At 41.9% G+C, this 12,519-nt stretch overlaps 1 protein-coding gene across 2 annotated transcripts in view; it reads left to right on the top strand.

Moving 5' to 3' along the window:
* The window catches only part of PHF2 (PHD finger protein 2), an 87,798-nt gene that overhangs the window by 62,768 nt on the left and 12,511 nt on the right, over positions 1–12,519 (top strand). For both annotated transcript variants that reach the window (XM_050904744.1, XM_050904742.1), the window contains exons 11-17: positions 1,034–1,123; positions 2,422–2,793; positions 3,737–3,856; positions 5,130–5,248; positions 5,900–6,078; positions 6,284–6,357; positions 8,140–8,297. In XM_050904744.1, coding sequence (XP_050760701.1) covers positions 1,034–1,123; positions 2,422–2,793; positions 3,737–3,856; positions 5,130–5,248; positions 5,900–6,078; positions 6,284–6,357; positions 8,140–8,297 — 1,112 coding nt within the window. The remainder of the gene's footprint in view (positions 1–1,033; positions 1,124–2,421; positions 2,794–3,736; positions 3,857–5,129; positions 5,249–5,899; positions 6,079–6,283; positions 6,358–8,139; positions 8,298–12,519) is intronic.

Genomic DNA, 12,519 nt, shown 5'->3' with positions numbered 1-12,519 from the left:
GTTCTCCCTGACTGAGCATTTTCATGTGCCAAGTCAATTAAGCAGAGGTTGTGTATGCCAGCGAGGCCTAGAACAACGCCTGCATTTTTGTGTGCACAAGGTGCCCAGTTCCTGCAAATCAACACGTTAATTGGGCCAGGAAATACATATTGGTTGGAGAGAAGGCTTAAAGGGATTTGCAGCCTGAATTTCCTGCTGCAGTCATTTCAGAAGTGTTGTTCTTGCCTGTGTTGCTCCTAAAGTTTTGGGGAATTAGCTGCAGGCCATTCAATCGTAAAACGTGAACAGGAGAGCTAGCAGCTTTAGGATTTTCAGACATTTTAAGAAGGGATGAGCAGCTGAGTACACAATGTTGCATACACAGTTAGGTCAGTTAGGTGGTTGTCCCAGATTTAAATGTGGTCAGGGACTTGGCTGCTCCCTACTGCAAAAAGGCAGTGCTGGAGCCTGAATTCAGAATTGCTCCCTGGTCTCCTGTAGAAGGACTGACTGGTGGGGAAGCTCTCTTCTCCGTGTCACCCTGTTTATTTTTCCGCTTGCCACGCAGATGAGAAGCAGTGAGTCAAAGGAAGTCAGACTGTGTTGGCATTTAGTTAAAGTTGAACTTTGAATATTATAACGTGAGATGTGAATGCAAATGTTGTTAGTCTTGTCAGGGGGCTCCCAAACTACTCTGCTGACAGGGTATATGCCTGTTATACTCATTGAAGACACCAGCCTCAGACAATCTCTCCTTGTAGATGTAGAAAAGGAATTTCTCACAGAATCTCATATAAGGGGGTGAGCAAAGTGATGTTACAGTTGTGAAAATGCAATAATATCTGAAAAAGACTATTGACTTTGTTATTCTCTCAGGACATACATTACAATAACATCCAGAAGGGGAAAAAAGTATATTTTTTCCTTATTTGGACTACTGATGCAGTTAGTATTGATTTCAGGAAAAATATGGACGTGTCACTTAATGAGGTTTTTTTTATATTTTTGCAAAAAACGCGCACAGAAACAGCAGTCTGGCTTTGTTGTGTTTTAGGCTTTAGCAGAGCATGAAGATGAACTACCAGAAAACTTCAAACCAGCACAACTTATCAAGGACCTTGCCAAAGAAATAAGATTAAGTGAGGTTTGTGCTCTTTTCATAATATTAACTATATTGTGGGTCTTTTAATAATCTAGGCTATAAAATGGATGAATTGAAATAAATTAATCTTTTTTTCCCCACTCTCTTCATTAAAAGAATTCATGTGAGGTTTCGCAGTAGGGGGACTGCTCAGAACTCTTGTCTGTGGCTGACTCGCCACATGTTCTGGGCTCCTGTTTGCTTTCTCCTCGGCTTTACGCTGTGTCTGCCTGTCCTACATCCTTCCTCCTCCACCTTCTAGCTGGACTGGCCACACTCCCCTCTCCATCCTTATTTTCTCTTTTGCTTTCGCTACTCCTTACCCCAAAATACGATAGAACTCAAAGAACACTGTTGCCATCCCCGTGATCTTGCTCCCTATGTAGCATGTCCTTTTCCTTATGTTCATCGGTCTTGTCTATGACATTGTCTGAGCCTGGGACTAGTATTCTGTACATTGTCCCAATAGGAAGCCTCGCTCTTGGCTGGCTTCTAGGCAGAGTTACTATAGCAAATGCAATAATAATTATACACACACACTCCCCCAAGAAAAACAACCCAAAAAAACCAAAAAAGGAGGTTGCGTGGATCCATTAAGTCTGGTATCATATTCCACTTAGTGGAGATGTGTGACAGTGCAAGGTGACAGTAGCTAATTCAGTTGTTTTAAGAAGATATTGTGTTACATTCCACCCCCTTTCTAACTGTATCCAAAGACCTCAAAACTGAAATTTATCTTGTCCTTTTATCCTCTTTGATGTAGTATATAAGTTTTCTGATTGTCAGAATGGCAAGTTAAGCAGAAAATAATTTCTTTTAAATTAGTCAGACAGTGGTAATTTTAATTGGGCAGCTATGTTACTGCTTATTTTTCCTGAGGGCATGAAACATGATTCTGCCACATTTATCACATCTGAATTAAATGGAAATGGTTTGTGCTCAAGCTGATTAGCGTTTTAAACAAAAGACCATTCATTTTATACATCTGTTTGTATGGGCAGTCCATTTAACAGTCCTACCTGATGATATAACCTGGTGAGAGTTACATTCCTTCCGAAGCCACTGGAGTTTCTCCAGGCCAAACTTGTGCTTGAGCAACGTGGGGGCGGGAATTAGTGGTGAGCAGAGCGTTACTGTGGCATGTGATGCGGTCTTCGTTCCCTGGCCAGCCCGATCTGTGAGTGCAGTTGCCCCTTTATTGAAGGGGGGATCTTTGGGGTTTGTTTCCCCAAGGAAGGGAGGGTGCAGGTGAATATCTGACGTGAGACAAGTGGGTCTGAATGCCTTCCCATTTTGTGCAGAACGCTTCGAAAGCCAGCAAAGCAGACACGAGTGTCAACACAAATGCCGAGGAGATCTGTCCTGTGGAGAAGGAGGAGGCACCATCGCCCGTCCAAGTGACGCCTCCGCCCCCACCTGTAGAAAAGCTCCCTAAAAAAAAGACTCCCAAAACTGTGAAAACCCCCAAACAACTCAAGCCATCCAAACCCCCCAAACCTCCCAAGCCACCCAAACCCCCTAAGCCTCCCAAAACACCAAAAGTTAAGGGAGAAGGAAAAAAGAAAGGAAAGAAGGCGAAAGAGAGTCCACCGCCAGCCATCCCGAATCTCGACTTGCTGGAGGCACACACAAAGGAGGCTTTGACAAAGATCGAGACGCCAAAGAAGGGGAAGGTGGGTCATATTTTAACCTTTCCCTGTTCTCTCGCCATAATAGGGACAAAATCACTCCTTAGGTCTCATGAAAAAAATAATTTAAGCAAAGTGTGAAACCCTGTCTCCACTGAAGTAAATGAAAGTTTTGTAATTGCTAGCTTATCTTTTTTTTACCTTTTTTTACCTGACTGTTCGATTTGATTTGACTGTTTGCTTGGTTATTCTTTTGATATGGAGCCTCCAAGAAACCTATTGATTCAAGCCGAGTCTGGCAAACTACTGCCAGTTGCCTGCCCAAACTGAGGCGAGATGAAAATTAAAAGACATTTTGCAATGGCTTTTTTTTTGCTCCTAGAACTATTATATTTTTTTTTCAAGTGTTATTAGCACTCGTGTGCGGTTCCATAATCAGTTATCAAAGATGAAGGAACTCATTTCTAAAGCATCTTATTTGCATGAGATTTTGCTCTAGAATGAGTGATTGAAGATAAAACAATAGTTTGCTTCCATTTTTGCCCATGTAGGACAAGTTTCATTTTGATGTCCTTTAATTCGACGTGAATTTTGCTGCTGACTTCAGTAGGGGCCAGGATTTCATTGAGGCACTGACAGAGTAATGTATTGTATGCCATTTGTTAAGACGTATCCATAAGTCTTTTCTAAAATGCTTCTGAATTTCCTAGTAGTTTGTATGCAGTTTGCGAAACCTGTCCGGGGAGCAATAGGATTAGCGTGTTTTTACAGTACTCTGGTATGCTGGTATATCAAGGAGAAATGCAGCTAGTCTTCTGCGTTCTCTGAAGCAGCAATATTTGATTGAATCTCATATTTGGGTTCAAAAAGAATGAATCAGAAGAGGAGCTTTCAAAAATATATCATGTTCTATTCCAGATAAAAAATGTATTTCTGTAGCATGCCAGCACTCCATCCTCATAAAGAGTACATGTTGATTTTTCCCCAGGCTGCAAAGAATGTTTTAAGTGTTCCCAATAAGGAAACTGCTAGTAAGCAGAATGAGGTGGAGAAATTTGAAGTTCGAGAGCAAAATAAAAGCAAAACAGAAGCCAAATGGAAATATAAGGTAATGTCTCCTGTTAAATTCTGCTGCTGATTCTGCCACATAGTGATAAGTCAAAGGTGGAGAAATGTTCATAGGTTTACCTAAAGAGTATGTGGCACCAATATTCAGTTCCCAAAGAAAAAATTTTGAGCAGAAAATAATCAAGTAATCACTGATAAAGGAGGGGGGGCGGATTCTTCAAAAGCGTATGCTGAATTGTCCATCTTCATCCTTGGTGAAGCCAGTGGGAACACTGTTAATAGTGAGATTTTTCAGTGCTGATCTCTTTTGTGATTCTTACTTTAACATAGTCGTACTACTTTAAGTCTGGAGTAGTTCCAGAGAAATCAATAACTAATGATGGCATAAAAGTAGAGTTAATGAAATCTGAATTATGCCACATGAATTAAAAGCTTGCCTCCCTGGAGGGCTAATGTAAGGTGAGTAAAATTCATTCATAGAATGACACATTTTTTCTCCAGGTACCATTTAAAACAAGGTGACACTAGGCTTTCTCACAGAAATAGCTGTCTGACTTTTGCCTGCTTTGTGAACTTCTGATGACAAAGGTGCAAACAAATTCCCTAAAACAAAACAAAAGTACATGCTTTTTCCCATGGGGAAACTACTAAGAATCATGAATCATTAACATTAAAGACATCTAAATTTTTTGTGGTAAAAAAAGGCACAGTTAATGTGATTAGATCAATATGTACCAATTAATTCTGCAGCCAGTACAATTTAGGAAAATATTAAGGCGATGGTTAAAAAATAATCAAAGGCTTCTGTTGCACTGAATGAATTTGATATTAAATTATTAAATTCATAATTCAAGCTCTTCTGAAGGTGTGAAAGAAGCAAGTGGAGCCTAGGAATAAAATGCAGTTGTATTTGCGAGGTTACAGACACTGTGCTAGATTCTGTCCTTACCCGCACAGGCACGATGCTGATGAGCAGCGTGCTTAGCCTGTGCTCTGATTCACAAAATGTATCTTTAGTATTTTACCTCAGTCTGTACCGATTTAAGAGAGCAATATTTAAATTTGACATCGTGTTTGTGGTGGGCACTGCTTAAACTGGTGCTGAAGTGCTTCTTGAACGGGGACAAGTCCCTGAACTAAACCCCCTGTTAGTCTATGGAAAAGTATAATCCTCTGTTACTTACCACATTTGGGGGAACATATTCTTCTCTGCATATAGATCAATGGATTCTCTGAGGTTACCTAGGAATCTGAAATATCAACAACTCATTTAACTGATTTTATTGTTTTGGTTTGGGTCTTTTGCCTTTCAGAACAGTAAACCTGATTCACTCCTAAAAATGGAAGAGGAACACAAATCGGAAAAGACGCCTTTATCAGGAAATAAGGACAACAAATTTACATTCTCTTTCTCCAATAAGAAGTTGCTTGGGTAAGTAAAAAATATGACAATACACATCAAATAAAAAAGCAGATTAAAAAGTCATTATTTATGTTTTTTATACAAGAAGGTGAAAATCTACCTTTCTGGTCAATGTAGAAAATACACTTACGCAAAAAGTTCTTCACTCTAGAACTTGATTTTACCTAGAACCCAGCTTAATTTGCCATAACAGCAAAGACCTATCTTTGAGGCTGGTAGTTTGCTTGAGAATAGTCAGTATTCAGGCAGTGTCTCATGTTTTGGCACTTCAGGGTCTTACCAGTTGAGTTATATTAAGTGGGTTTTGGGCAGATCCTATTCAGGGTACATTTTTAACAAACTGTTAAATGAACTCTGCATACCAAAATTCTATGCTGCATGTTCATTATGCATATCACGATATACTTTGAGACAGCTTTAAATAATATAGTGCTTATTTGAAGCCAGCCAAAGCTACTCTAGTCGGCATCATATTTTGAGATATAAATTGTAGGTTCAGACGTGTGTTTGTAGAATTATTTGAATTGCTGTGGCACCTCTGAAAGTACTCAAGTTGTCTGAGATTTCTGCGTGAAGATGCTCATTGTCTTCCCCTCTATCAATCTGCAAAATGTTTTCCAGTCAGAGTGTTGTTACTGATTTGTAATTTTTTTTTTTCAGTTCAAAGGGAGTCAAAACCCAGCTGAATACTAGCGTGTTTGGGTCACTGCAGAATTTTAAAGAGGACAAAGCAAAACCTGTACGAGATGAATATGAATATGTGTCAGATGATGGTGAACTAAAAATTGATGAGTTTCCAATCAGAAGGAAGAAAAACACTACAAAAAGAGAACTGCCCTGTAAGAATATTTCCTGTTTTGTCTGTATCTGCACAACAAAGTCTTAGGTTTTGATTGTCCAAAACTAGTCTTTAAAATCTATGTGATTTATAATAAAGCAAGCCGTGTCTTAACTGTCAGTCAAATAGAAGTGGATTAGGAGTGCTGTTATTTTAAGGGAAAAGAACCATGACTTTGTTTTTCTTTTTTTTTTTTCCCCCTTCAGTTTTATCAGATAAAAAAGACACTCTGCAGCACACTCCTGTTAAGAAGCCAAAGGTGGAGTCGGTATCATACAAGGTATGGTTATTGTTGTACCTATCGCAAGCAAGCACCCATTGTATGTCTCTAACAGTATGTGGGGCAGTACCGTAAGGGCAATAGTAAAGCCTTCTCACAGGCTGCTGTCACATCCTCTCCTCCCTTCTGCGGTCACAGTCTGCCCGGATTAGGTAGCATTCAGCCATTGCCAGGACTGAGCGTAACTTGGTACTGTGGCTTGAACTGCTTGTACGTGATCGGGCCTGATGGGGAGCATGCGTGGGGACCGTGACAGTTGTATCACAACACAAGAACAGGAGCAAGCCTTAAGAAGGAATGGGAAGGGTCAGAAGTTTTCTGTCCTCCCTGGCTTGATGTTACATTGCTGACAGGCACAGGGGTCTGTCCCAAGCTGCGCTCCCAACCTGTGTCTGTCCTCCCGTTTCCGTGTGCTTTGAACACTGGTCGTTAAGTTTCCGTGTTCGTGTTTGACAGATGAAACTCGCAGTAATGCTAATACAATTGAACTCACGTCATTTGGCGTTTCACATTACTAGAAGCCCTTAATACCTGTTATGTAGCAATTAAAGGCTTTGTTTGCTGTGACTTAGCAGAGTCTCCCTCTGCCCGTTATGGGTTTAGATCTAGAATGCCCTTGACTCAGCCTGATACTTCAGCATGTCCCTAACTTGAGGCAGTGTCAGTGTGCCTGTTGATAGCTTACCTTCAGGACGCTGAACAGCACAGGCCTAAGTTTGCTCTGTGTTAGCATTGAAGCTCAATGCTGGAAATTGAATGACATTAAATGACATTAAAATTAAATGTTTTGCCCGACCGTGGTTAATACCAATTCATATTATAATATCTGAATAAGTCAGAAAAAGCAAAATAGCTTGTTAACACAGAACTGTAGGTGACTGAAATGTTTGGCCCTAAGAAGTAAGGAATCCTTTTCATCCTAGTTTGGCTCAGCGATATTCAAGGGCAAGTACAGACCTCCTTGCCTGAGTCGGTAGCTGATGTCTGGAGACCGGTGCACAGAGAGCAGGGAAAAACATGCTGGTATCTCACTGGGCGGAAGCTTAAGGAGGGAGGCCAGTTCCTGGAGAGAACAGTGATTGGCAGTCTAAGCAATAAGGGCTGGGACTTTAGAGACCTGAAAGCAGGGCAGGAATGGGGAAAAAAGTTGTTCTATTATACTCTAGACTACAGTGCATAGAGTTCCGAGCCCCAGAAAGATAGTTAGATGCAGGTAGCTTCCTTCACTGGCCTCAGATGCCACTGTTTATATGTCTATCCCATTCCTCTGTCAGATCTTCCTGTTCTCTTGCAGTAGGGATGGCAGAAGTGGGTCTGTCCCTGTGTCTGAATTGTGTTAATAGTCTGTGTTAATAGTCTTGCAAGATACAGATCTGTGCCCTGATGCATATCCGGGCTGACAGAGATATGGCCACGCATTCACTTCGTTTGCTACGTGGGTCATGGTCTCAAGAACAGGAGCAGGGGCTGAGTAGGCAAGGCAGCACCTGGGAACACCACTGTTACAGTGGTTTGATGCCATGCGCAGGATTAGATCTCAGAGCTGGTTCTCCAGGGTTGGAAGGGGAAGGAAAAACTACCATGCCTACAGGCTGCAAGGAAACTGATTTTTACTGTGTACCTCATTTTGTTTGTCTTTTTTTCTTTTCTTTAATGAAAGCAAATTACGAATGCTATCCCTGTGTCTTTGGAGGAGCAGCAGGCTGCAGAAATTATTGTGCTGTTCTTATTGACTAACTCAGTGAGTTTCTGCTTTTTTGAGCCTTTTCCTTGTTTTTGCAGAGCGATGACTCGTCAGATGAAGATTTGCTTCACATTGACACAGAGGCAAAGCCAGGGCGCAATTCCAAAGTAAAGAAAGAGAGTGGAAGTTCAGCAGGAATTCTTGATCTTTTGCAGGCAAGCAAGGAAGTTGGGGGTTTAGAGTATAACACCAACAGGTATGCACCAAGGGATGTTTTTTCCTCTTACCCATAAACAAAAATTGCTCTTTTCTGGTTGTGTGTGTGTGTGAGTGAGAGAGAGAGAATTAATTTTGCAGCTCGGTAACTGCTTTTTCTCCAGTAAGCACATTCTTCCTTTATCCTGTGATCTGGAGGGAGAGGTGGGAAAGTGTGTGGGAAAGATTTTGGTGGTATAATTTAAACAAATAGAGGCATGTCAGATCTGTAAATGCTGAACATCCATTTTAGCAATAATACTATAGTAGATGAATCATTCAAAAGGAAGAGAGAGCTCAGTGAATGGAGCTTGAGGGCATGAATAATGTTTTTTAATGTAGTAAAAATGTAATAAAGTAATCTAAGTGACCAGCATTCCTTCCATAAGGCATTGTAAGGTGCCGCGCAGTTCCTCAAATGTCGAATGTTTGAAAGAAGAAAATAGGAAACCGTCTACCCTCCCTCACACCCCTGGTCATCATTCTTCTCCCCACCAAAACACACGGCTTGGAAAAAGCCAAACTCTTTCATGGGTACTTCTGTACCTAAAATGGAAGTGCTTGCCTGGGCTTGGTTGTGTTTCATATGGGACAACTGTAGGTGGACATTGAAGTTGACACTGGATGTTTTGGAATATAGTTAATAAGGTACAGCACTAGATCTTTTAGTAATCCAAACAGTGAGCAGGGAAAAGAAATGCAAAATTGGAAAATATGGTTCCTACACTCAAATCCTGCAGTTCAAGGCTGTCTGGAACAAGGGTTTTGTTTGGGCCCATCTCCAAACAAATGTGTGGGTTTGCTACCTCCACTCTTTAGAGGCCAAGTCTGATCTTAAACTACTGATAGAGAATTAGGTAATAGAAGCATGCATGTCGTTTCGAAAGAAGCTAGTGGGACTCTTCACATACGGAAATGTCTTGCTTAACTCAGACCTTAGGAACAAATCCCTGGGAAGGGGTTTTGGGAACGTCAGCTGAGTTTATGGCTTCCATGCACAGAATGGCACTGCAGACACGAACTGCTACGTCTCATGCCCTGTGCTCCCTGGTAGTCTGCTGATTAAGTAGATCTTTGCTGCTGCAGTCTTAACTGAATGATTTGTCCCCCGTCTGTAGAAAACCAGAGGTATTCACCTAAGCACTTTCCACTGCTCCACAGGGACCACATTCTTGGTACTTTTGGAAGCTGTGGGCTGTCAATAAATTGCTGGCACAAGTTTCTAGCCTCTAAATATGCCTGTTGTGCAAACAAAGGAATTATCCTCTGAAAGGTGAGGATGACAGGCTAGGTGGTGATGTGGGAAATGATGTGAAACATGCGGTAAGGCTATTCTTGTTTGGCCTTTTAATGAGCCAGTTCCATCTCCACTCTGCCTGCATTTGAAAACCACCTTCACCAGGCAGGCAGGACATGTTGGTTCTCCAGGCTGGCTGCTTGAAGCAGCATTTATCCTACTCACAATTCATAATAGCAGATGTTGCATGGAAGCAAGAGGTGTGTTGCACCATTTTATACGTGCAAAGCAGCAAAACCAATCTGCTTTGGGTAGTAAAGCCAGATGCCACATCCAGTTGTTGCTGGGGTGGCAGCATCTTTTTCCTCCCTGCTTTCTCTAGGTCTGCCTTGGTTATACAAAGCCACAGAACCTGTGGAGGAAGTAGAAATAGCTGTAAGAGTGGTCTGAGAGTTGAGAACAGACTGGACAAAGAGAGACTGGTGCTGTCCTTCTCACCCTTGCTGTGCCCTTGCTGGGTGTTGGGTGTGCGTGACCCAGGAAAAGTGCAGCTTGCAAATTTGAAAGGACCTGTTAAAGTGGAATGAGAAGGTCCCCTCAGAGAGGAAGATACTATCTAAACCCAGGAAAGATTGGAAGTTAAAAGCCATAACTGAGAATTCCAAAAGATATGCCTCGTGGTCAAAGGGGAACATATGGAATAAGTTACCAAGGGAAACCATAGAAGCAAATTTTATCAGTGAGTTTTAAAAAAAAAAAAAGGATAGTTTTTTTGTTGTTGAGCGAGAAGATGGAATTTTTTAAGGTTGCAGTGTGGTGACAGAGGTACAGAGAAATCGAAAGGAGACAGTGTTGCTGAACCAGAAACATCTGGTTCAGCCTTCTCAATTTATTAGGGAATTGTCTCTTTCACAGCTTAGATGGCTGCAAGAGATTAAAGCATATTATATAGACTGGCTTCATGCAGGGTACGTTAGTTGTGAAGTACCAGGCAGCTCCGTGAAGAAACAGTCTTGCCTTTGTGCCTCAACACTTAGAGTTTATTACTTGTTGCAGCACAGTGACGTGGACCCTCATCTCTGTGTGCAAGAGGTGTGCATGCGGAGTCTCCTGTAAGAGTTCTCTTTTCATTCCTAATGGGGGTGAAAAAAGCCAATGACTTTAAAATCAAGTAACATAGTCACTACATATCCTTAGAAGGCTTATCTTGACAAGGCTGCTATTTCTAGGGGAGAGATCTAATCTCAGTTTAGTCCTGTTTTTCCTCCACTACTGCCTTCCCCCTAGCGAGGAGTGGTTGATCAAAACAGCCAACCACCTCCTATGATTGCGGAGGGTATGGGGAGACGTACTGTCGTGGATTAACCCCATACTGTCGTGGTTTAACCCCAGTCAGCAGCCAAGCACCACGCAGCCGCTCCCTCACTCCCCCCCCCGCCCCGCTCCCGGTGGGATGGGGAGGAGAATCGGGAAAGAAGGTAGAACTCGTGGGTTGAGATAAGAGCGGTTTAATGACTAAAGTAAAATATAATACTAACAGGAATAATAATGAAATATAATAGGAATGAAAAGGAATACAACAAAAAAAAGAAGAGGGGGAAAAAAAAGGAAGAAAAACCAGTGATGCGCAATGCAGTTGCTCACCACCCGCTGACCGATGCCCCAGCAGCGATCCGCCCCTCCCGGCCAACTCCCCCAGTTTATATACTGGGCATGACGTTCCATGGTATGGAATAGCCCTTTGGCTAGTTCGGGTCAGCTGCCCTGGCCATGCTCCCTCCCAGCTTCTTGCACACCTCCTTGCTGGCAGAGCGTGGGAAACTGAAAATCCTTAACTTAGGACAAGCGCTACTTAGCAACAACTAAACCATCAGCGTGTTATCAACAGTATTCTCACACTACATCCAAAACACAGCACTGTACCAGCTACTAGGAAGAGAGTTAATTCTGTCCCAGCCGAAACCAGCACAGGTACCAATGTGTCTGCAGCTCCCAGGAAATAGAATATTTTATGTTGTCTGAGCTCAAGTGGTCAGTGGTTCTAGATTTTCCTCATCTCTTGAGATTTGGCCCCGACTCCGTGCCTGCTCTTCAAAAGAAATAATCACATTAGCACTTGTTGCCTATTTGACTGTTCCTGTGAATTCCTTTTCCATTCTGTGTTATGGTGCATAACGGAACCAGTATTTATGTCGAATTTACACTTACATTTTGGCAGGTAATTAGACATGTCCGCAGGTAGTTAGGTGTATCTAACTCTGGGAACGAAGTTGCCAGTGTAATACGACTCCCATGCTTGAAGTTTGGTAAAATAAGAAAATTTATCAACCATTGTAAGAATTAAAAGAGATCTGCCTTGGCCATGTTTACACTACTAACCATTCCATGTATAACATGGTTCGCTGCCTGCTTACGATGTGCAGCAATGAAGGGGTAAGCGGAAAAAAACAGGTGACAGAAATGGTCCTCAAAGATTCTCTTCCTTGCTTGGGAGGTGTCTTTTGCTGTCTGCAATGGGTTAAAACTGCCACTCAGTAATGGAGTATGACTCAGGCCTTTCATTTTTCCTCCCTTCAGCCTGGGCTCTGTAGCCAGTGTATTTGTAGACTTTGCGGTTTCTGAAATCAAAGTCGCAAACGCAGTCACGTAACTAAACTCTGCATGAATTACTACACTGTGTGTGGTAGTTTAGTGGGAATGTGTCATATCAATTTTGGCTCTTATATAAACAATTAGGCTTTGGCAGTGTGTGTTGCAGCTTGATTGAAAAAAGCTCCCAATAAATGAAATTACTATGTTTCATTTCATAATTATGCTAGGCTTTTTAAATGGCCATAATGTGCTTTTTTTTAAAAAAATGGAAGAAACATGATACACAAACATACTGTGTTGCAACATAATGCCAGCGTGGTCGTGTCTGACTCTCAGGAACAATTTCCATCTTTTGCTACTTGTAAGGCAGATGAAGGGTAGGCATGTGTATGTA

This window comes from Gymnogyps californianus, chromosome 13 (assembly GCF_018139145.2).
Source record: "Gymnogyps californianus isolate 813 chromosome 13, ASM1813914v2, whole genome shotgun sequence".
Taxonomy (NCBI): domain Eukaryota; kingdom Metazoa; phylum Chordata; class Aves; order Accipitriformes; family Cathartidae; genus Gymnogyps; species Gymnogyps californianus.
Note: the sequence above shows the minus strand (reverse complement) of the source record. Positions and strands in the feature narration are given on the sequence as shown.